The sequence below is a fragment of the Mus caroli genome, chromosome 6 (genome assembly GCF_900094665.2).
Source record: "Mus caroli chromosome 6, CAROLI_EIJ_v1.1, whole genome shotgun sequence".
NCBI lineage: Eukaryota > Metazoa > Chordata > Mammalia > Rodentia > Muridae > Mus > Mus caroli.
The window spans coordinates 37,833,188-37,857,086 of record NC_034575.1 but is presented as its reverse complement, the minus strand read 5'-3'; the positions used below and the strand labels follow the sequence as shown (position 1 = coordinate 37,857,086).

At 37.1% G+C, this 23,899-nt stretch overlaps 2 protein-coding genes and 1 long non-coding RNA gene across 3 annotated transcripts; 1 reads left to right on the top strand and 2 right to left on the bottom strand.

Moving 5' to 3' along the window:
- Positions 1–6,614: 6,614 nt before the first annotated feature.
- On the bottom strand, positions 6,615–7,639 carry LOC110296197 (olfactory receptor 13). The gene has a single exon (XM_021164785.1). It carries the CDS (start codon positions 7,607–7,609, stop codon positions 6,677–6,679), a length of 933 nt encoding a protein of 310 aa, XP_021020444.1. The 5' UTR covers positions 7,610–7,639; the 3' UTR covers positions 6,615–6,676.
- Positions 7,640–9,486: 1,847 nt separating this feature from the next.
- On the top strand, positions 9,487–19,784 carry LOC110296199. Its single transcript, XR_002378159.1, has 4 exons — positions 9,487–9,609; positions 12,594–12,680; positions 18,462–18,609; positions 19,454–19,784. It is a non-coding gene; the product is annotated as an uncharacterized LOC110296199 (long non-coding RNA).
- Positions 14,208–15,213, bottom strand: LOC110296198 (olfactory receptor 2A2-like). Its single transcript, XM_021164786.1, has one exon. The coding sequence runs from the start codon at positions 15,167–15,169 to the stop codon at positions 14,237–14,239; it is 933 nt and encodes a 310-aa protein (XP_021020445.1). The 5' UTR covers positions 15,170–15,213; the 3' UTR covers positions 14,208–14,236.
- Positions 19,785–23,899: the final 4,115 nt, after the last annotated feature.

Sequence of the window (23,899 nt, the reverse complement as noted above, 5' to 3'; positions counted from 1 at the left end):
GCTATGGGGGACTTTTGGGATAGCATTGAAAATGTAATTGAGGAAAATATGTAATAAAATATTAAAAATTAAAAAAAAATAAAAAAAAATAAAAAAGATAATTCCAAAAAAATAAGATAGAACCTCTTTTTATTGTTAATCAATCCTTTATATTTGCAACACATGTCAAGTCTGAAATTCATAATACAATAATTTGCTACTCAAACAGCAGCTGATCTCATCATCAAGAATTTTTATGATCTTTATAAGTGGTGCATTATTTTAATCCCAGCATTAGGGAGTCAGAGGCAGGTAGTCTCTGGGTTGGAGGCTAGCCTGGTCTACAGAGTGAGTTCCAAAAAAGGTGGAGAATGCTCATATTCTTTACAAGTAGGCAGTGGAAAATATTCATAAATTGACAATTCACTTTATCTGTTATTTGACAAATACTTTCACTGTAAAATGAGTGATAAAATATGCTCTTCCTTGATTGTATGCTAAGTTGGGGAATTTAGCATTTTGATAATAATTTCCCCAAGAAGTTTTGTTGACATTCAATATGGTTTTGAGTGCAAACATTTATTAGAATGGTTATAAGCTCAAAATAACTTAAAGATTAGTTACTTTCCCACAAACATTGTGAGGTATATTCCTGAGCTCATTTGATTTCCTGGTTTAACTGTCATCACTACACAGTGTAATTTTAAAAAATGTTCCCTGAAAAAGTTAGCATGAGAGATAGAATTGCATTCTGGGAGAAAGACACTTGCAAAATCCATACACAATGGATGAGAATAACATTCCAGAGGCAGAAACTAGTCAACATAAGGAAAGATGGGACTGGAGGGTTTAGGGACTTCTCAAAGGCCACTGTTGCTGGATACAGACTCCTAGTGGCAAGACAGAAATAATTTGTCAAATGATCAAATTAGTAAGCCCAAATATGGTCAGTTTTATGAGATATGTACAAGGGGAAAGAGTGTAAAAAAGGAAGAGAAGGAACAGGAGGAAGAGGAGAATGAGGAGGGGGAGGAGGAAGAGGAGAACAAGGAGAGGGAGGAGGAGGAGGAAGTGGAGGAGGAGATGGATATGGAGAGTGAATATCAAGCCTGAAGGTAGCACTCATCAATGTAAGCATTAGGGATGGGAGCAAAAGAAACAGGAAACACAATGATCCTATCTACTTGGTGAATGGATGTTTGTAGGTTGTAGAGATGGGCATGGTGATTAGTTACCAATAATCTTATCAATAATGAGCTTTGATTCTCTGATTAGGTCTTCTTGCTGCAATTTCATGTTTTTCAGCTATCAGGTAATAACTCCTTTTCTTTAACAAATATCTCTACAGGAAATAAAAAATAATTATTAGAAGACTTATGTTGTTGTTACAATTATGTTTTGAATTTTAAATAAGCTGTATTTATGTATTATAGCTTGTGTGCTTTAGGTCTAAAGTGTATTGACTAGATCCTGACCAATGAAATTCCCTTTAAGCAAGTTTTGGGGCAAAATATGCTTTTGCTTCAAATAACAGATATCTCTATTTTATTTGAGGAAAGAAATGGCCAGATGTGGAAATACCCTAAATAATCTCTGTCTCTTTCTCTCTGTCTCTCTCTCTCTGTCTCTCTGTCTCTCTGTCTCTCAATGTATAATAGGCTGGTTTTGTGTAAGGATATAATAATTTTTGGATGGTTGCTAAAGTGATTTTTTAAAAAATTATTACTTGAGGCCCTAGGGGGTGGGGAGGCTGGGCGGGGGAGAGGCGGTGTATTCTCTTGGAGACACGGAGGAGGAGGAATGGGATGAGGAACTGTGGGAAGGTGGACCGGGAGAGAGGGTAATGACTGGACTGTAAAAATAAGTAATAAAAAATTACATTTATTTATTTTTATTTTATGTGCATTGATGTTTTGTCACCATGTGAGGATCTTACATCCTGGAGTTACAGACCATGTGGTTGCTGGGACTTGAACCCAGATCCTCTGGAAGAATAGTCAGTGCTTTCAACCACTGAGCCATCGCTCTAGTCCCTGCGTCACTTTTTTATTTAATAAAATTTATTTAATTAATTAACTAGTGTGCATATGTGTGTGTGCCACTGCATACATGTAGACATCAAAGAATAGTTTGTAGTTGTTTGTCTCTCATTTCATATTGTTGGTCTCAGGGATCAAATGCAAATGGCCAGGCTGATGGCAGGCAGGCACCTTTACCAGCTGAGCTATCTGAACTCTAATTGTTTTTCTTAAATACACAAAATTCTGGACAGTCAACTTTGGAATTGAAAATGTCAGATGCCTGAGCCTCTTTTCAGCCCTGCCACTCTGTTTTCAGCTTTGATAAAGCATCCGTGTGGTGCTATTTGTTTCAAATCCCTGACAAGTTGTTAGATGTGAAGTCAGTGAAGGAATACAAATGACTACTGTGTTTTGAGATTGGTTTCATTTAAAATGAAGTCTATTATACTTGTGTTGAACTTCCAGCAGGAAGTAAGTCCTAGAATTTTTGAAATACTTCACTCCTGTGACCTGTATTAAAGTAAGACCATTAAAATCTGATAAGAACAGTGCAAGGCTTCACAGAATGTATGGCACATCAGAGTGTTTGGCACTTCACAGTGTTTGCCACCTGAATCGAGTATAGACTTCCCTTTTTATCATTTTCTTTTCATAGCTGTGTGAAAATAAAAGAGAACCAAACATTCATTTTCTTCTAATCTGCAGGGATTGTTAGCAGTCAGGCATGGATTGGGGAGCTCAGAGGTCCCTGCCGCTCAAAGCTGTTGATAGATTCAGAGAGATGGAGAGGCATTGCCTTCAGCTGTGTATCTGCTGGCAAACTCACCAGGTTCCCATGGTTAGTTACAATCCAGTGTTCACAAAATGGTCCTGCTTAAATTAAATTTGCCACAGAACAAAATCAAAGACAGCAAGTAACCTGGGATAGGGAGGGGAAAGAATTCAACAGAAGCAAGAGGAGTATAGTATCACCCGTGGCTGCTTCTCCCTTGGGGTAGTCAGGCTAGTTGCAGCACCGGGCTGGAGTTGAGGGAGGGAAGCTTAGCCAGGCATAGATAGATGCAGGAAGGTCTTAGTGGTGAATGTGAGATGAAAACACACACTCAGGGCTTCAGAGAACTGGTTCAGTTTATAGGGGCTAACAAAGGCAACCTTTGGGGGTGAATATACATCACTGGCAGAGGCCAGGGTGCTGTGGATGCCTCATTTCTATGAGAAGGATTTGCAGGTGCTGCTGGGCATGACCTTATAAAGGGAAAGGACACTTAACCTGACTACCAGCTCCTCTGCTGAGGCAAAGGTGGGAGGCACAGGGCTATGTGCACAGGGGCATGCAGGCACAGGGCGGAGGAGAGAGCAATCCTACTCCTGCCGATCTCAGGATGAGATTTGTGGGTTATGGACATGCCTGGGTCCCACTCTTACTCCAGACATGGTCCTCTCAGAACCTTGGCTCTCTGGGCCTGCAGCTAGGAGAGAATGGGAGGAGATAATAATCAGAATGCACTATATACACATAAAATGTTGTCAAAAAGCAATCTTAACTAATAAAACAATTAAACCTCTAAGTTTAATGAACTATCAGTCTATTCCCTACAGCATTAGGTATGGGTAAAGCAGAATTCATAAAACAGTCCAACATTGTTTGCCAGTTGTTCAGCTCAAAAGAAGTCTTTTCATTTGTAAGTAATAAGGAAGAATAAAAAATTAATTAGATTTCTTGCTTGCATAGTTGTAAACATAGACTTTGACAAATTATCCTAAGGAGCAACAATTGATGCAGCAAGTGTTTTTCTAGGAGCTGAGATTATCCTGGGTGAGTAAGAACTAGAAAACCAGCCTCACTAATTACAATCCATTCCATAATTCCTTGGAGGCTGGTAATAATTGATTATCCATTGAGTGCCTCTTAGGTACCAAGTACTGTAAGAATACAATTGGAGAGGGAAAGAAAAATTATGATACATAATTTAAGAGGGAAAGGAAACTTATGATACAAACATTAGCTATAAAATTGTTCTGAAAAGAAAATTTAGGTGTAGTTGTTGTGTATCTCACCCTTCTCCCTCTTTGTTGTGATACCTTAGACACACAGTGTCTTCCCATTCTCTTTCCATCCATACCTACAGAGATTCATTTTCAGTTCTACAGAAGATATATTTATTTATTGAGTACATTCTAGGTATGTCTATAAAGCTATGCTCAATGGAAGGTTAGTATAACACACACACACACACACACACACACACACACTTAGTAATCATTCGGATTTATATTCCATTGCAGCAAATGTATAAACACAGCATGTGTTTTGACAATGCTGACAAGAATTGGATGAACATTTAAAAATAACTGAAATGTATTAATTACATGGGAGGAGAGCATCATTCCATAAGGTGTCCTACTATAATTTTTATTAAGAAAATTATTTTATATATTTCATATACACCTATAAAGTGTTTATGCCAGTGAGTGACAGTTGAGTAAAGGCTAGATGCAACAACTTGTCTGGGAGGAATTAAAGGGAGAGTAAGTTCAGGGAAGGACTCAGGGATCTCAGAAAGGGAATCAGAGGGGAGCTTGCATGAGCCCTATCTCCTCAGAGGTTCTATATGGTCACAGAACCCTCACTGCTGTGCCTTTCTGAAATATAGCAGAAACCTCAGGAAAGGAGGTTTTATTCTCCGGGGGCTCACTCTATTTAACAGCTCTTGAGGGATCACAGGAGGCATAGGGTCATGAGACTCATGCATACCTACCTTTGCTAGGAAGCAGAGACAAACAGTTGTGTTTTTCTATCTGTATTCTCACCCCCAGCAGGACACACATTAGGAAACATACACAGCCATTCAGCACACCCATGAGATGGCAGCTCTCATTACAGTTCTCATATACTTGGCATTATCTGTCCTCAAGATTCCCAGAATTGCACTGTTCCCAGTCTCCAGATGGTTCTGGTAAAGCTGTCAGGAGACAGGAGCAATCTCTGAGTTCCTAGAATCCACCGTGCAGTTTAGCTTCTCCTTGGGGGAGCCTGGATTCCTTGGGTTGTAGCAGAAGTGGGAAAATAAGTCCTAAGTTACATATCATGGTGGGGAGGTACTGTGGGAGCTTGAAGGAAGGCATGGGTAGGACTGAGGAGTCCGAGAAGGGATAAATGTTTTTCATGGGACATGACTTTGGGGACTTTCTTCTAGGGCACAAACCTCCATAGAGATGATTTTCTGTGAAGTGAAGAGATTCTGACTTCAGGCCCTCAAAGGAGGAAGGAAAAGTCTCTTTTGCCCTGAAAAAGTATGGTTTATCTATGGAAGACTTGTACTTAAGACACTGTTATATTACTCATAGTCTACTTTGCTACTTTTACTGGACACAGAGATGTCACAGTGTTATTATGTCAGACAATCATGGAATGTACAAACTGCTTCTTATAGCATAACCTCATGGGGAAATTTGTCATAATTATCCAGCTTTTAGTGTATTACAGTCCATGTTCCCATTCTACTCACTCCTGTGACTGCAAGCATACACAACAATGACAAATAACAGCAGTGGTTAAGGGAAAATCTTGGTGCTTTATGTTGTGTTTCAGGACATCTGCAAACTGTGGAAATAAAGCAATTCACATTTAAGAGGAAGCATTTAACAAAATAGCACATTTGTGGAGGCAGTTATTTTAGGACATTGTTCCATAGCCAACACTGTTTGGTCACTGAAAAGTTATCTGAAGGTATAAGATTAAATCCTCCGATGATGTTAAGAAACTAAGTATGGATGTGTATGTCATGAAATACACACACACACACACACACACACACACACACACACAGAGTTTGTTTTGTCACACACATACACATGTTTGGAAGATTTTAAAACTGAATAAGCTCATTCCACAATGTTTATTCTGGACCATAAACCAAGAGATGCTTGGGATGATTTTCACCAAAGGTTCATGTTAAACAATAGAAACAACCAGTGACCCTATTTTCCATAACCAAATAGATTCTGATATGTACTGATGTGAGCTACTATGCTCAAACTTATATCCTCTACAGGGAGGGAGGGAGGAAGAGAAGGAGAGAGGGGGGAGAGGGGGAGAGAGCGAGCGAGCGAGAGAGAGAGAGAGAGAGAGAGAGAGAGAGAACAGAGATTTATTTGTCCTAGAATGGATTTTCAGAAATAGCCACAAGCTTTCCTGCTCCATAAATTGTAAGTGTCTGAAAAACATGGCACAACAATCAGTTTTGGCTAAAACCACGGCCTGAAAAAAATGCAATAGAATTCTCCCTTTCAACCACAAGAATTTTATAGCTTTCACTAAACTAATAGAGATTTGAACCTTAAAGAGAAACATAACATGAAGTCATTCACAATTTTCCATAACAAAAGGCATTTTAAAGTCTTCTGGAAGGCTTACTGTTGGACCAGTTAGCATCATGACTTGTAGGGTCTCTGAAAGGAACTCTTCTGAAACTGTGTCCACGAAATTTTGGTTTGAACTAATATACCACATTCTATTATTTTCAGCACTTGAAATTGTAGATTTCTAGAATTCCTCCCACAGCTTCTGAGTCAGTCATCTAATGGATGTATTCAATGCTAAGTAAAGGTAATGCATATGCTCTGGATGGTTAGAACCCTCTCTGTCACAGTTAAAACATGATGCTATAAACTTGTCACAAAGCTCTCTGTGTCCTCAGCACTCTTTTCAAAGTATTCTTCACGTCAGAATTCCTGAGACTATAGATCAAGGGGTTGAGCATAGGGTTAAAAAGACTGTGAAACAGCAAAAGATATTTCTTTTGCTCCTTTGGGCTCCCGTGTCTGGGTCCAACGTACATGACAATGGCGGTACCATAAAACAATCCGACCACACAGAGGTGGGAGGAGCAGGTGGAAAAGGCTTTCCTTTGACCCTCTTCTGACTGGATCTTCAGGATAGCACCAAGGATACATGCATACGAGACCACAATTGAGGAGAATGGTCCCACAAGGACAGACACTGCCCCAGCCAGGACCATCGTCTCATTGAGGTGTGTGTCTGCACAGGCAAGTTTGAGGATAGCTGTAATTTCACAGAAAAAGTGGTTCACTTTCTGAGACACACAGAAGGGTAAAGGTAAAAGTAACACCAGGTGGATCAAGGACAGCAGAACACCAATAATCCAGGAAGTCACTGCCATGGTGCTGCAAACCCTCCAGCTCATGATGGCAGAGTATCGGAGTGGGTGACAGATTGCGACATACCGGTCATAGGACATCACCACTAGGAGAAGGCATTCTGTGATAGCAAATGTCAAAAAGAGAAAAGTCTGTGTCATGCAACCAGCATAGGAAATGGGCTTCACTGGATCTAAAAGGTTCACTAGCATCTGGGGCACTGTGTTGCAGGCATAGGCAATGTCAACGATGGCCAGATGAGACAGGAAGAAGTACATGGGAGTGTGGAGTCTGGAGTCCAGGCAGATGAGCCCCACGATGGTTCCATTCCCCAGCAGGGTGAAGGCATAGAACAGGGAGAAGAGGGCAAAGAGGAACATCTGCATCCTTGGGCTGAGAGGAAATCCCAGGAGGATGAACTCTGTGATTAATGTCATATTGTTTCCCATATCCCTATGACAGAGGAAACTGAATTCATGACTGGCTTAAGAGTAGACTTAAGTATGAATTTGTATTAACTTCATATCCTTTGTATGTTAGCAAAATAAAGACACAGAATGGAATTTTTGGTTTAAATGGAGTGTTAAAGATTTATTTTGATACATGCACATATATTTTAAATTATTACTATTGTATAAGTGTACATGGTGTTTTTGTGTGGGTGCATTACACATAGATGAAGAAATTTGTGGAGTTGGTTTTCGCCTCATAGCATTCTGTGATGCTAACTTACATCCATGAGTCATCTTGCTGCTTAACAATTTTTTTTTTTTACTTTTTATTAGGTATTTTCCTCATTTACATTTCCAATAGAGGAGCTAGAGAAAGTATCCAAGGAGCTAAAGAGATCTGCAACCCTGTAGGTGCAACATTATGAACTAACCAGTACCCCGGAGCTCTTGACTCCAGCTGCATATGTATCAAAAGATGGCCTAGTCGGCCATCACTGGAAAGAGAGGCCCATTGGATATGCTGCTTAACAATTTTAACATTTTTGATGAGTCTAAAATTTCATAACAAGTATACCCATTTTAATGTTAGTCAACATTTTGTTTGATTCTACAGGTTACACTATAATTTTCAAATAAATCTACATATTTTGGATTACATTATTCAGTTATTTAGTCCCTAATTATTTTTACTTAGAAAAAATGATGGGCCTGCATTTCACAACTGCATTGCTTTCAGTATTGAATGGAAAGGGGTCAGTCAGGTGGAATATTCCAAGGTTAATTATGTAAAACAGCCTCATTCCCCATCATTCATTCCCACAGACATTTCCCATTCTACAATAAAAACCTCACCGAGTACTTTCTATTTAAGTGTAAAGGCTTAGCTTCTGCGAAAACCCTTTTTGTCACTTAGTGCTTCACAATTAACATTTCGATGAGCACTTTGGTTTGTACTGTGCTGTTTTTCAGGCATGACAACAGAATTAGTACCCTTGCCTTTTGGCTCTCAATATTGACAGATACTCTGAACACAGTTTTAGGTGCCATCTCTGCAGGTGGCTTGAAGTGGCTCATTTTCTGTGTGAAATGCTACAGAAAAGTTTGCCACTGCCTAATGGAACCACATCGTCTCTTTATCTTTTTAACTCCACAGTAAAAAATGTGAACACAAACACACTTCCCCCTGCTCTGCTGCATGCATTTCATCCTATTATTTTATGTGAATTTCACTTACCTGGATGTATAGGAATGAGTAATAATCCTCCAATTAATTAGGCACAATATTCTATGATTGAAAGATCTCATTAATCAAAACATCTAATTTATCTTTGACCTCTCTTAATACTATCAGAGAGGTAAGTAGCTCAGACAGGTGAAAATAAAAGCATATACAGGTCTTTATTGATTCCCCACTATTTGTATAACTTTATTCTTAATGTAGAGGTATAAATAATTAAACTATTACCTCCCCATTGCTCATACTCTATTTGGTATCATAGTAAGTTTATACAAAATAAACACACATTTGTATACTTACATGACAAGTCTTTATAAATGTCATTCTGAGCCCACTAAAAAACTTAATTTGTTCATAATGCTTTTTAGAAATTCATTTAGAACACAAGTCTATTTTTCATTAAAAAACACTCTAAGAGCCAAAAATAAACAGTAATACATTGCTTGCAGTTCTGTACTAACATATAATGTGCCAATAGACATTTGTATGTCTTACTCAATTTTTCTTATTGTAACTGCCAAAGGGCAGAATTTGTACACTAAGGACAAGTGTAATTTTGTGACAATAAAGGCAAACATACAATGGAAATTACATCATAGATTATCAGAACTTACCAAACAATTGAGGAAGCCTGGGTGTCTAGAGAAGGCTGCTGTAGAAGGACCCACCCTAGTAAACCTTCATTCAGAAAATGTAAACATTTTTGTGATTCTGTGATGAGGTTGGAAGCCTTGCCGCTCGTTTCAAACTGATCAAGAAGGTCTATGGCTCTTCAAGTTACTTTTTAGAAGAGAAAGCTGTATGAATTTATTACCTCCACAGGTCACCTTTTCAATTGTCATGAGAGCTTTATGTAGTGTGTGAAAAAAATATGGTTCCTTTAGAGACAGGAAGAATCCACCCACTGTAATTCTAGCCCACAGAGACTTACTCTTTCTATTTTTGTGCCTGATGAAGCTGTATATATAAGACCTTCAGATGCTACGGAAGAATATTTGTATTTTCATAAATAATAGGACATGCTTATACAAAGTCATGCCTGAGACCATAGCTACATCAATATACAGATTGTTGTAGTTTTGTGAATTTTCATTTCCTTTCAGTCTTCTTGCTTCTAAGATGTACACTGGCAAACGAAGAGATTATTCCTGGTTATCGGCTGTGGATAAAATCTTAAATTAGTCCCTTCAGCCATAAACTCTTTAGTCTGAGTTCCTAGCTAATTGCAAGGCAGTAGGAAAATGAACTTAAATGAAAAGGTCTAAATTATTGGATGGTATTTAGGAACCCAACCTTTCATCCCTAAGCACAGATCTGGAGATGTGTAAGTAGGGATGTAGAGGCCCTCGGACTTGTAGATCCATCTGTTGTTGGACACCACATTTGTTCCCAACTTATCTATTACTGTGAACAGTACTGCAATAAACATTAATGTGTGATTATGTCTGTGATATGTTGACTTGGAGTCTTTGCATAAATATTCAGGAGTAGTATAGCAGGGTCAGATTATATCTGTATCTGTGGGTTTAAATTAATAAAACATCATCTTTTAGTGCATGTGCCTCTTTTACACTTACTTATAAAACAGTGAATACATCCAGAAAGTCTTAAGGTCAATATTCTATTTCTTATATACGTTTTTAAAAATAATATTTCTTAGTCTTTTACAATTTCATATATATATACGATATTTCTTATATACACACCTTCTACTATCCCATCAGCTCACCTCAGGTCCTTCCATCACATCTCTGTCCCACTTTCATGTCTCTATTATTTACTTTATTTATTTATTCATACACTTAGTTCAGTTAGTGTTGTTCATATGAGCATGTCATGAGATCATCACGCTCTGGTACATGGGCAGAAAATGAGTCTCAGATCCTTAGCAGCTATCAAGTGTTAATGTCTCTATAGGTAAAGGTGGGGTCTTGGGATACCTTTGCATCTTTATGCTGACAGTTTCTTTGTTTTATGTATTTATCTATTTAACATAATTTTTATAGGTCTACTTTATGTAATAAACCTATCCCCAAGCTGCTCTGTTTCTTTCCTTCCTCTCACTTTTTACCCTTCCTCCCCTCTCCCTCTTGCCTCCTTTATTTCCACTCATTTTATTCCCCTGTATTCACTTCTAATGCCATTTTATAGACACATTCATGGTTTTATATGACCAAAGAAAATCCAAGAATCACAAATGAAAGAAAACACATGACTTTTGTCTTTCTGAGACTGGCCAAACTCCCTTAATACAACTATCTCCAGTTGCATGCATTTCCTTACAAACAGCAACTGTATTCTTCTTTCTGTTTGAAAATGATTTCCTTTTCTTACATACACACTCTTTTCTTGTTCATGTTTATGTTATTGGAGACTCTATTTGGTTCTATCACTTAGGTGTCATGAACAATGCTGTAATAAACACTGATGCACAACTATGTCTGTGATATGCTGGAATCTTTTACATAGATACCCTCCTCCTCCTCCTCCTCTTCTTCCTCCTTCTCCATCTCCTCCTGTGGGGAGCAGGTGTGGCAGCAGTTCCAAGATGGTGCCCGGGACTGCAGCCAAGTCTTATGACTTGCACCTGACTTCCTCATACACCTGAAAATAAGCCACGACCATCGTGAGAACTGCGCAGGTGCACCATGGTGCAAGATCGGACCAAATGAGGAGTGATGGTTCTGGCCAATGGACTGCTGTTACGTGGACTGGGCTGATGGGGCATGGTTGAGAGGTTATATAAGGGATTGCGATTGGGGGTGGAGAGATACACACACAAGATATACACACACAAGAGACTATTCCTAGAGAGAGATTCATGCATGCATCTTGAAAGGTTCCTGAATAAACTGCTTTGAGTAGAACGTAGTGTCGTAGCTCTTTTCTGCTGATCAGAATCAGAATCAGAATCTTCCTTCTTCTCTTCTTTATATCTGTAGTTGCTAGACTAGTTTACACCTACCTAACTCATCATCATTCTGTGTTGGCTCTATTTTTCAAATGATCCAGAATGTGACTTCATCTAGTCCTTATTATTGCTACCCTTGTCTCTGCCACCTTCTTTTATCATCTGTGTTTTTGCAAGAGCCTCTTTAGTTTAACTCAGCTTAGGATCTGTAGTGATCCTGTTAAATTATGGGATCTATTGTTACTCTTCTGCTCACAGCTCTTTTATGATTTTCTGACTCTGTCCTAGCTTTATAAAATCATGTGCTGGGATTTTTAAGTTGTGTGATCCTGTACAGGTAACCATAGCTTTTGTGTGCTCATGTGCATAGTGATGATATTTCAGCATTTCACAGCATACCTCTATTATTCATCTCTTATATTCTTCATGTCCCTCTTCTGAAATTTTCCCTGAGCCTTGAGGGTAAGAAAGGGTGGTACAGATGAATGCTGAGCTGTAGATGGGATGTCGAAGTTGTTAGATTTTTGAGAAACTTCCTCATTGACTTCCACAGTATCTGGACTGGTTTCTATTTCTATTAGCAGGGTATAGGAGCTTCCTGTGTCCACATCTTTGCCATCATTTGTTGCCAATGATATTTTTAATGACTGACATTGTAAGTGTAGTAGATTGAATCTTAATGTATTATCATTTAATTGTCTTCCTTTTCATGTGATGAATAAAAGAAATGTAGGATAATACTCTCAAATTCGTTCCCTTTAAATTGAAAGGAAATAATCTGGTCTTTAACAGTTATTATTTTAACTATGGTGTTTCCATGTAACCCTTTTCAGATTAAAGAATTTGCCTTGTGTTCTGAGCTTGTTGAATGTGTGTTTCTTATGAGAAAGTGATCAACTTATCACTTACTTTTAATACAGGTAAGGAGAGATTATATCTTTCCTTTATTTATTTAACATTTCGCAGTACATTGATTGAGTTTTGTATGTTCAAACTACTGCACCCCTGCAATAAATCTCACTTGGTTATAGTATTTGATGCTTTCTGTTTTCAGGTTCTGGTTTCTGGTTTTGGTTGAGACTGTGTACTTATATACAGAAGGATAAAATGGCCTATAATTTGTATTTCCTGTGATGTCGTTTTTATTAATGACACTGACCTCATAGAAGGACTTGGTAAATGTTCTCTTTCCTTCTATTTAAAAACTTCTATGAAGAAATAATATTAGTTCTTCCTTTAAAACTCTTCTGTAGTTTGCCAAACTAGTGATGTGGTCTATAGCTATATCTGGTAAGATTTAAATTTATTAGTTTATTTTTATATGCTATCAATCTATTTTGGATCATTTAATACATTGGTAAATTCAGTATTTATAGAAAAATTTCTCTACAGTGTGTTCACAGAATTGTCTCACAGTTCTTTACATATTTGCTAAATTGGAAATGTTTCTTTACAGTGGTAATTTTAGTGTTATTTGGTGGTTTTTCACTTGTGTTTGCTTGTGTATAAGCTTGTGTGTGAATGTGTGGAGTGGCTAGAGATGTGAGTACTAGGTACCCTATTTTAACACTTTCTGCTCTATTCCCCTGAGACAGGGTCCCTTATTGAAACAGAAGTTTCACTGTCAGTCATCAAACCTTAGCAATCCTTCTGTTTCTGACCCCTCGATCCTTGGGGTACAAAAGTGTGTACAGCCACACCCAGCTTCTCTTATATTTGTGTTGAGATCCAAACCTTGGTCCTTATGCAGCAAATGTTCTTCGTGACTGAGCCACCACCCCAGCACTTCATCCCTATCTCTTCTGTAGACTTGCTGCTGGTCAATCAAGCTAATATTTGGTAATTTTGTTGATTAAAAAAAATAAAACCATTAGTTACCATTAGTTATATCATTTTTCAATTTTTGATTTTATTTATATATGTTCTAGCCTATAACATTTTATTTCTTCTGTTTTCTCTGGTGTTTAATTAGCTTTACTTAAAAATTAATGATTGGAGAAAAATGTGAATAATTAATGCAAATTTGAGTGAGGAATAGTGTTTCATTCTCTCCCAGTCTGTAAATAAAAGTGGCTCTCAACATTGGAATTCAATCTAGAAATTGGATTCATAGAGTCCATTATAAATACATAATTTCCCTGTTATTTGGACCCATTTCCAGAGCTAGAATTTGAGCAATTACAATATTTTAAAACAAGAATTCCAACAAGGCACAGTAGAACAAGTCTTAAACTCCAGGACTTGGGAGATAGAGGCAGGCGTACTTCTGTGAATACAAGTCCAGCCTAATCTATATAGTAAGTTCCAGGATACCCAGAGCCACATAGTGATAATCTATCTCAAAAATAAGAAAACAACCAAACAACAATAAATAAATAAAATCATACTTCTAGTTGGGAAATTTCCCTGACTTTTGCTTTAGTTAACCACATGTTTCAGTAGCATGGCCCTACCTAACTCACATTCTCTGTGCCCCTCACACAGATCTCTTCTTCTGCAGTGCTCTGTGGAAGGCTTCCTTCACCTGGGTGTTCCTCAGACTATAGATGAGGGGATTCAACATTGGGTTAAAGAGACTGTGGAACAATGACAAAATTTTCTCCTGCTCCTCTCGCTGATCAGAATCAGGGACCATATAAACCAACATGGCTATACCAAAGAAGAGCCCCACCACACAGAGATGGGAGGAACAGGTGGAAAAGGCCTTCCTGCGACCCTCCTTTGACTGCATTTTCAGGATTGTCCAGAGGATGTGCGTGTAAGATACAAGCATTGAGCAAAGGGGCCCAACTAAGACGAAAACACATGCAGCTAGGATGACGATTTGGTTGATCAAAGTATCAGCACATGCCAGCTTGAGAACAGCCAGGATTTCACAGAAGAGGTGATTTATTTCCTGGGGCCCACAAAAGGGCAACCGTAGCAGGAGAATTGTGTGTGCCACAGAGAGGCTAAATCCACATGACCAACATGTGACAGCCAGGGCCACACATACTTTCCAACTCATGATGACAGTGTAGTGTAGGGGGTGGCAGATGGCCACAAACCTGTCATAGGACATGGCTGCCAAAATCAAGCACTCTGAAGCGGCAAAGGCCAAATACAAGAATGTCTGTGTGATGCATGGGACAAATGAGATGGTTCTTTTCTGGTTTATAAGGTTGGACAACATCTTGGGGACATTGTTGGAAGCATAGGATATGTCAAGAATGGCCAGATGAGAGAGGAAGAAGTACATGGGTGTGTGCAGCCTGGGGTCCAGACAGATGAGTGCTAAGATTATTCCATTTGCGAGCAGGCTGAAGATATACAGCAGGGAGAAGATCCAGAAAAGGAACATTTCTATACCTGCGCTGAGCTGGAGTCCCACGAGGATGAAGTCTGTGACCCATGTCTGGTTGGCTCCCATTCCTATATGAGAGCTGGTGTAGTGGTGATGTGAGACTGAAAGTCCAGAGCTGAACAGTAAATGAAAACTGAATTTACTCATTGTAAAACAAGTGCAGAGTCAGTTCAGTGCTTCCTCTTATTTCACACTTCCTGGCAGCCATTGTGATTCTGAAACTTTATTATAAAAAGCACATTCAAATAGTTAAAAAGTATATTTGCCAGGCAGTGGTGGCACACACCTTTAATCCCAGCACTCGGGAGGCAGAGGCAGGAGGATTTCTGAGTTTGAGGCTAGCCTGGTCTACAGAGTGAGTTCCAAGGTAGCCCAAAAAAAAAAAAAAAAAGGTATATTTAGAATTATGCAAAGAATCTCATGTACCTTCACTCAGATTCACCATACAGTGATGTCTTTTTTATCATATACTCTGTCTCTACACACTTAATATTTTGAACCATTTGAATTTGTAAATATAGAAATTTTATAATTCTATAATTATAACTATAAAAATCAAGAAAATTCAGTGCCTACATCTTTGTTTTCTCTACTATCTCTACGCACACTGGACCTAGTCTAATCTTTCACATTATATTTAATATAATCTCTCCTTAGTATCTTTGTAATTTATATATGTCCTTGGCCTTTATGTGTTTTTCTAAACATTGACATTTTGAACAGTAAATAGGAGAGTTTTAGTAGGATGTCCCTGGAGTTGAAAATATACTATATTTCTCATGTTTTGATTTAGATTATTCATTTTATACAAAAAGTGTCCTCAATGCATTATGTATGGATACAAGATACTAATTTTTCCCTTGTTTAGAAAAACCTAATTTGGATCATTTGATAAGCACAGTTCTTTCCATCTATTTCCATTGTATAGATATTATTTTTTCAAAACAATTTCTTGGATATCTACTAAAAATTATAAATACATTAATTTCAATGTATATCAGACCTATATATCTTTCAATTTTTTGTTTTAGCTACTATTGGTTATCTTGCTAACTCAATTATTGGTAATAATAATGGAAGATATATATATATATATATATATATACACACACATACACACACAGTGGAGTTGTCTTATTTCATGAAATTCTATTGTAGTCATAGGATTTTAAGGTCTCAATCAATGCAGTCCATTCACTTATATATGAAAGTATCTATTTCAAGTCATCTGAACATCAAGACAGGAAAATATCTAGGCATATTATGTATTACTACTTAAGGAACAGACCAGAAGGGTGTTTAATCTAGCAGTCATTATCTTGTAATGACAATATTCTATATTGTCATTAGTCTATGAATAAAATGAGACAATAATTTATATTGTCTCATTTTAATAGTGAATCCCAACGAGACAATAGTTCTGTATACTTTGATGAAACCCATCTAGAATCAACTTTGTGATCATTCTTATCTTGGCATGATACTAGATGCTATTAAAAAAAATTACCTGTAATACCATTCTTTACAAAGCTGAAATGCAACCTGGTTTGTGATGTGTAGACATTGGTTACTAGGATGAAATTCTTACCTGTTCTACATTCAACTCACTCTCTAGTCAAGGAAAGTGACATGTTTTATGCAAACGTTGTGCTTCTTACTTTTCAAGATGCATGTGGTTACACATGAAATGACTATCTCAGTGCCACTTTTTATACTTCTTGTCTAGATGTCATTATACCTTGATTAGAAAGAACAGGATACACACACACACACACACACATATATATGTATGTGTATATATATATATATATATATATATATATATATATATATACAGTCTAGGGTTTTCTTTTCAATTCCAGTTTCTAGCTTTAGAAGAAATTCTGCTTCAAGGAAGAATAAGATTTGGAACACTTTGACTCAGCACTCACATTAAACAGTAAGGGGAGTCTGTACCAATATGGAAAATACAAGTTAACAAAGTTAACATCTAAAATACTGGTTGTGCATAATTTCATTTTTATCATATGTGGCTTTCATAAATGTTTTATAAAGAAGACAGTGCATTTCCAGTTATGAATTAAATATCTTATGATGTGTCCTACATATGTCAATGAAATGTATGATATTGCATATGTCAATTAAGGGTCATATTTATGTATAATGATATCTGTTATGGACTGAGTGATAAATTCCAAGGCTATATTCGCATCCTATTTTAGTAGACTCCCTTTGCAGATGTGATTTTTTGTACACATTAAAAATATGAACTTTAGAGAGGCTAAATAATATCTTATATATGCTTTGAATTTATGCTCTGAGAAAGTTTCATAGGAAGAATTTTGGAGCTTTTGGAGGAAATACTTTATAGTTACATGAGAGCAGACTTGAAGATACATGTACTATCTTCTCACAAACTTTTCCAATCACCAAGCTTAGGAAAAAGATCAGTTATATAAATTTCTTTGAGAAACACATTCTCAATGATACAGAGAGATGAAATAACAGATTCTTTAATTTCCATAAATGTATTGGATATATTGAGGAGAATAATAGCTAATGTGTGCAAAACTATTTTGGGTAGAATTAAAGAATATTCCTATATTATGCTAAGTAGAGAAGAGTAATATCTGCATTAAAGATTTTTACTCACTTTTAACTTCTCAGCAAAAAGAAAACAATACCATTGAAATTATTCAAGAATATTGAAAATATTGCTATCTAATAGGAAGATTAATGCCTAAATTTTTATATTCGCAATAAATTGAATAAAACCACATCAGTAACAAAACAAAACAAAAAAGGTTTTTATGGTAAATTTGAATAGTTTTTCCTCAAAACCAGCAGTTCTCAACTGGTGAGTTGAGGCCTCCCTTTAAAGATCATCAGAAAACACAAATATTTACATTATGATTCATAATAGTAGCATGATTACAGTTATAAAGTAGTAACAAAAATAATGTTATGGTGTTGAGAACCACTGTCCTAGATAGGCTTGCCACCAAGAGTTTTTATCCAGCTTGGAGTTTGATTTCTCTTTCTGTACAGTTGGCTGATGGCTCATTCTCTGTTTCTGTCTCTCTTTGTTTCTCTCTCTCTCTCTCTCTTTCTGTATGTCTGACTCTCTGTCTCTCTTTCTTTATGCCAGAAAATGATTCTGCTTCAAGTCTAGTAGTTATCATAATAGTGTGATAAATAGAAATATTTAAAAATTAAGTAATTACATGACAAATTCATTTAGCAAACTGATTCAGAAAACAAATGAGTACAACAGGTACACAATTTTTGAAATAGGTTTCCTGGACATTAATATCTTCATTTAATCCATTAAAAATAAGGTTGTCTTTGACTATTTCAGGTTCTGGAGGTGCTTCATTCTTAGGCCTCCTCTCTTTAAGACAGTTGTGATGCTCTGTCTGCTACCACCACATCACAGTAGATGACAGAGGGTGAGGGATGCCAGTGAGTATGGGGGACCCCTGTGTACAGCACAGCAGGACAATAAGGTGAGCCATGTTTTTTTAATTTCTTGCAATTAACTCTGAGTCAGGGCCTCACCCAAGAATGACAGCCTTTTGACACTGCTGTGGTGATTTCTAATGTCTTGTTTCTTCTGTTGTGTTTCAGCTACCCACACCAAAAGCCACTTTCCAGTTCAATTGAATCTCTTTAGTAAAAAGAGATGTTAGTATTGGATTTTTTGAAGAAGATACTTTGAGTTAGAAGGAACACCATAGAGAAGAGAACCATACCTCTAAAACATGTGTAGAATTCTATTCCTCCTGACAGCCTTCATGAGATGAAATCAAATATAGGACGATAAAGGGACTCACTGAAATGTCTCCAAAGAACCCCAGGAGCATAGTTCAATTTACAGTCAGAGGACAAAACACTTCTTTGTCTCTAGCGAGAGTTCAAATTCCCAGAGAAACTATATGACATCATAACAATGTATCTTCTCCCTGAGGGGTGGGCAGGCCAGCCAGCATCTTCTGTTTAGAAGACAAAAAAAATGATTGTGCCTAATGAGCTTGAAGAACAACTTCTCGGCCAGCCAATTACTTTTCCACAATCCCTCAAGTCTCAAGAAGATAATGAAACTCAGATAAAGCCAAATACAATATCCAATCTTTTGCAGTTGTTACAGTTTTATGGCTTCATGTATCACTAGAATCTGTTCTTCCTCAGATGATAGAACTGTCCCAGTGCCAGCGTGTATCTCTTTTCTTACAGTGGTTGTGAAGGGTTGCAGACAGCAGCTATGAGCAATAGTATTGAGTACCCATTACACTTCAGACAACACACTAGGATCTTTCTGTGATCTCTGAATCTTAATTTCATTTCTCTCAGCTTATAGCCATGAGGACTAACACTGAAAACTATTATCTCACTGTGGCTCGAGGACTCTGAGAATGATGGAGAAGTTTCCAGAAGATCAAGAGGATCAAAACTATTTCCATAATGATATTTTGACAAACTTTGTTCTTTTTCTCTGGCATTCTCTCATGTGTACATGCTGAAAATTGAAGATATGAAGTAGAGCTGACTATTAAAGCCAAACTTTAAAATTTATAAAATTGTGAACTAATGAAAATTTTCTGTCTTTAATACAATAACAGCTTCATAAATGACAACATTTATACTCAATATATGCATGTGTAAATAAAGGTGAATTCAAAGTGAAATTTTCAAAAAGCTCTGCTTTAATTTCTATTATAAATATCAATTCCCAAATTTACTTAAGGTAAGTAACTCTTAAGAGTATAAAGACATTCTGAGACAGAAGCATTGGAAAGTAATTGCAGTAAGTGATAAGCCACCACTTTAGCAAGGATTAGAGTTACAAACATATAATCTTCAGATATTATTAGCACCAAGACTGAGGTTATGACTTCGTTGGTAGAATGGTTGCCTATCATGCATAAAGTTCTGGGTTGAATCCCCAGCACCACATAAAACCTGAAGTGGTGGCACAGGTTTGTAATCACAGCACGCAGCAGCTAGAGGAAAAAGGATCAGAGGTCAAAGTCATCTATAGCTATATAGAGAGCTTGAAGCCAAACTGGAGTACACAAAATCCCATCTCAACAAAACAAAACAATACCCCAGTGGATCCATTTTATGTTATTGCTATAAGAAATCAAAAAACAAAACAAAACAAAACACATTTTTTATCTCAGACTTATTGGTTCCAAGCTTTGATATTAGCCCAATTACCAACTCTGGATCTTATGTCTACCTATTCGCTGGAGGTTTGTGGTCCAGCTCCAAATTAAATGGTTTTTGGAAAAACTGTAAGCCTTATGATAATAGGGTTGAAGTCTATCAGAGATTGCTCTAAGCTCCTTGTAGCCACTCTCTAGTTACACATTATTCCACTTGTGTTAATTACTTTTGTGTTGCTATGACAACATACCCAACAGAGGCAACTTAAGAGATAGAAGATTTGTTTTGTCTCATGATTTGAGAAGATACAGTCTATTATGGCAGGGGAGGCATACCTGAGTCCATGAGTGTGTGACAGAGGAAATAGAAAGGGCTAGGCTAGATACAAGAGTGCTGGTCACTCCCAAAATCCCCACACTTCCAGTGACCTAACTGTCATACAGGCTCTCCTCCTAAAAGTTCCATATATGTCATAATAGTGATATAAACTGGGGACCAACTGTTCAAAATATGAGTCTGCAGGGTACCCTCAAGACTCAAGCATTGTGCTTCTCCATGTTCAAACCAAGAAAGTGTTTGCTGAGGGTTTTCACATATTGTAGGTCTCTCTGACTTCTTCCTTTGCCACCTGATAAAGAAACCATCTGGTAGTTACAAGGCTCAGCTGTTTATCAGGAGTGTCCAGATTAGCACCTTAGACACAGCTGTGCTCAAGCTGTCTATGATTTTGATGGTACAAAAGTATTGATGTGTTGATGGTATGAAAGCAGCAATAATATAACAATGATGATTTCAAATTTAAATTCAGATAACAACCACTTAAATTGGTATGTTTTACTCTGTGATGTGATTATTGGAATGTAGGAAAATTTTCTTTGGATTCCAGGTTTATATAATTTTAACTGAATTAACACTTATTGGACATTCTATTTTGTATTCTTTGACCCAGGCTATCTTTTGAGAATTATAATGAGCATTTATCTTTAGGGGCATGCTTATAGAACATATACAATGGTAGTATCAGCATGCCCCAAAGATGAAAAATTAGTGTGGGTCAAAGAAAGATATAAGAAAGCCATTAATCCATCCTATAAGGTCATGATACATTTTCATATTTTTGCAACAATCTTATGATTTAATTCCATAATTCCTTGTCTTTTCTTTTTTAACCCATGATAAGAAATTTAGCATGAAAATTACCTGATAACTAAAACAAGTTATTCTACAGAGTAGACATTCCCTGTGGGTGTTATATTGTTGGAAAATTCTGCTAGAACTTACAATCTATTTAATCATTTCCATATTGTTACATGACCTACAGATATAGTGTGGCTAAATATCACCAACAATACCAGTATTATATCATATTACAGTATGATTAGAGCACAATTAGTCTCTTTAGACAATGTAGTATGAACAGAGAAATACTAGCCTTGACTTTCTAGTAAGTATGACTGGACATATGTCAGGTTGTTTTTTTTTGTTGTTGTTGTTTTATTTTTTATTTTGAATGAGGCAATTTATTAACCCAGCATCCTTTGTTCTAATGCTTCTTGTTGGCAGCTGCCACCTGTCCAGGTTGTTTTTAAATATGGAAATTATTTAAGTCAGGAAAATCAGTTTGTTTTGTTTTTGTTTTCCTGAATTAGTTAGGAAAAAAACCAGTCACTGTGTCTCAATATAAAGAAATGATAAATAGATTCCACTGTGTCCAAAGACCATGTGTGTTCTGTGGAGGGGGTATATATGGTGTAATTCAGAAGGGTTTCCCAGTTATGCTGTACGTTCTGTCTTAATCTGATATATTCTTAAGATGCAGGCATCACAGTTCATGAATGAAAATTACTATGAGGCAGAGAACTTCAACCAACTGCCACACACCCCACAAGCACTTCCCTTTTTCTTATGAAATAAGATGAACAAATTGCCTGAGGTAACTCTGGCTTCCATCTGTGACAAGGCAACCAAGAGGTCCTGTTGAGTTAGGGCACAAACTTTATGTCTCTCTCTAAAGCCCTATCCAAGAATAAAATTATTTCTTGAGTTGCATAACATATTTCACTCAAGTGTCATCATATTTTCAGGCTAAGCCACATTCTCTCCCTCTAAGGAGACAATTATTACAATTTGCTAATTTTAATTGATACTGTTTTCTTTTGAGTTTCACTCTTCATTAAAAGTCAGTTTAGCTTGTCTCATAATGCCTCAGTAGGCACTTGTTTTTCCCTGCACCCTTTTTATGTTTCTGGAGGGACAAATTATTCTTTTTGTCATTGTAAACTAATGGCCTGAGTACAATTAGGGAGTAGGTTGCCAGAAAACACTGTTTCTTTGTGTTAGATTTTTTTATAAGTAGTATCCTGCCAAGACACAACTGGCAACAGGACTCCCTGCAACTTGGTCTCATGACAAGGACATTCCTGGGAAACTCACAGCCACCAGATGATATCTGTTTTTTAACATACTGTTTGACATGGATAATGTGCATCTGCACAGTATTCGATGGTGTGTTATAACAGAGCTGAAATATTTTTGTCTATTTATAATCAGTGACCTGAGCACTGATCATTTTACATTGAGCTTAGAAGTAGAGAATGATGAATCAGTAGGAAACTGTATATCATCTGCTATGGCCAAATTCTGTGAAATGTCTCCCTAAATGACTGTCTTCATAAGCATATCCCCAAAGAAAAAGAATTGCAGTTACAGGTTCTTTAGTACTCTGCTATTCAGTTATTAGTGTCTGTCCTCCCTTAAGATTATAGCATACGCCGGGCGTGGTGGCGCACGCCTTTAATCCCAGCACTCAGGAGGCAGTGGCAGGCGGATTTCTGAGTTCGAGGCCAGCCTGGTCTACAAAGTGAGTTCCAGGACAGCCAGGGCTATACAGAGAAACCCTGTCTCGAAAAAAAATAAAAAAAAGATTATAGCATACGACCAAAGTATTTCTCTCAGCAGAATGACTTACTTATTAGTTTATTTTTTACTTATTTTTATTATTTAATCAACATAAATTCAGTTTCCCACATTTGGGAGTCATGCTAGGTTCGACCACTGTGCTGTCCAAGTAGAGGATATGACGAACAAGTCCGTAGTCACTGGGTTCTCCTTTCTACCATTAGGTCGCGAATACTTTGGTCTGGTGGTCACATATTAGACATCCTGCATGTTGTATATTTACATTATATTTTGTAACCATAGCATAATTACAGTTATGAAGTAGCAACAAAGTAATTTTATGTTTGGAGGTCACCACATGAGGAACTGTATTAAAGAAGGTTGAGAACCACTGTGTTAGATGAAACTCTGGGTATTGAATTTCCTGTTACTGATCTAAGGTAATATTGATTGATCTGCCTGTTATTGATCTTTATTTGGAAACATGCACATTTATTTAGTTACATGATTATTTATGTGAACTATAATCTCTCCCACTACTGAAGTCTTAGCCTCAAAGGATGCATAGCCTTGGGTGAACTTGCTGTCATTCTGGATGGGAAGATGAGGAAGGGATCTTTACCAGCTTAGTTTCTCTTTCTTTCTTCCTTCCTTCCTTCCTTCCTTCCTTCCTTTCTTTCTTTCTTTCTTTCTTTCTTTCTTTCTTTCTTTCTTTCTTTCTTTCTTTCTTTC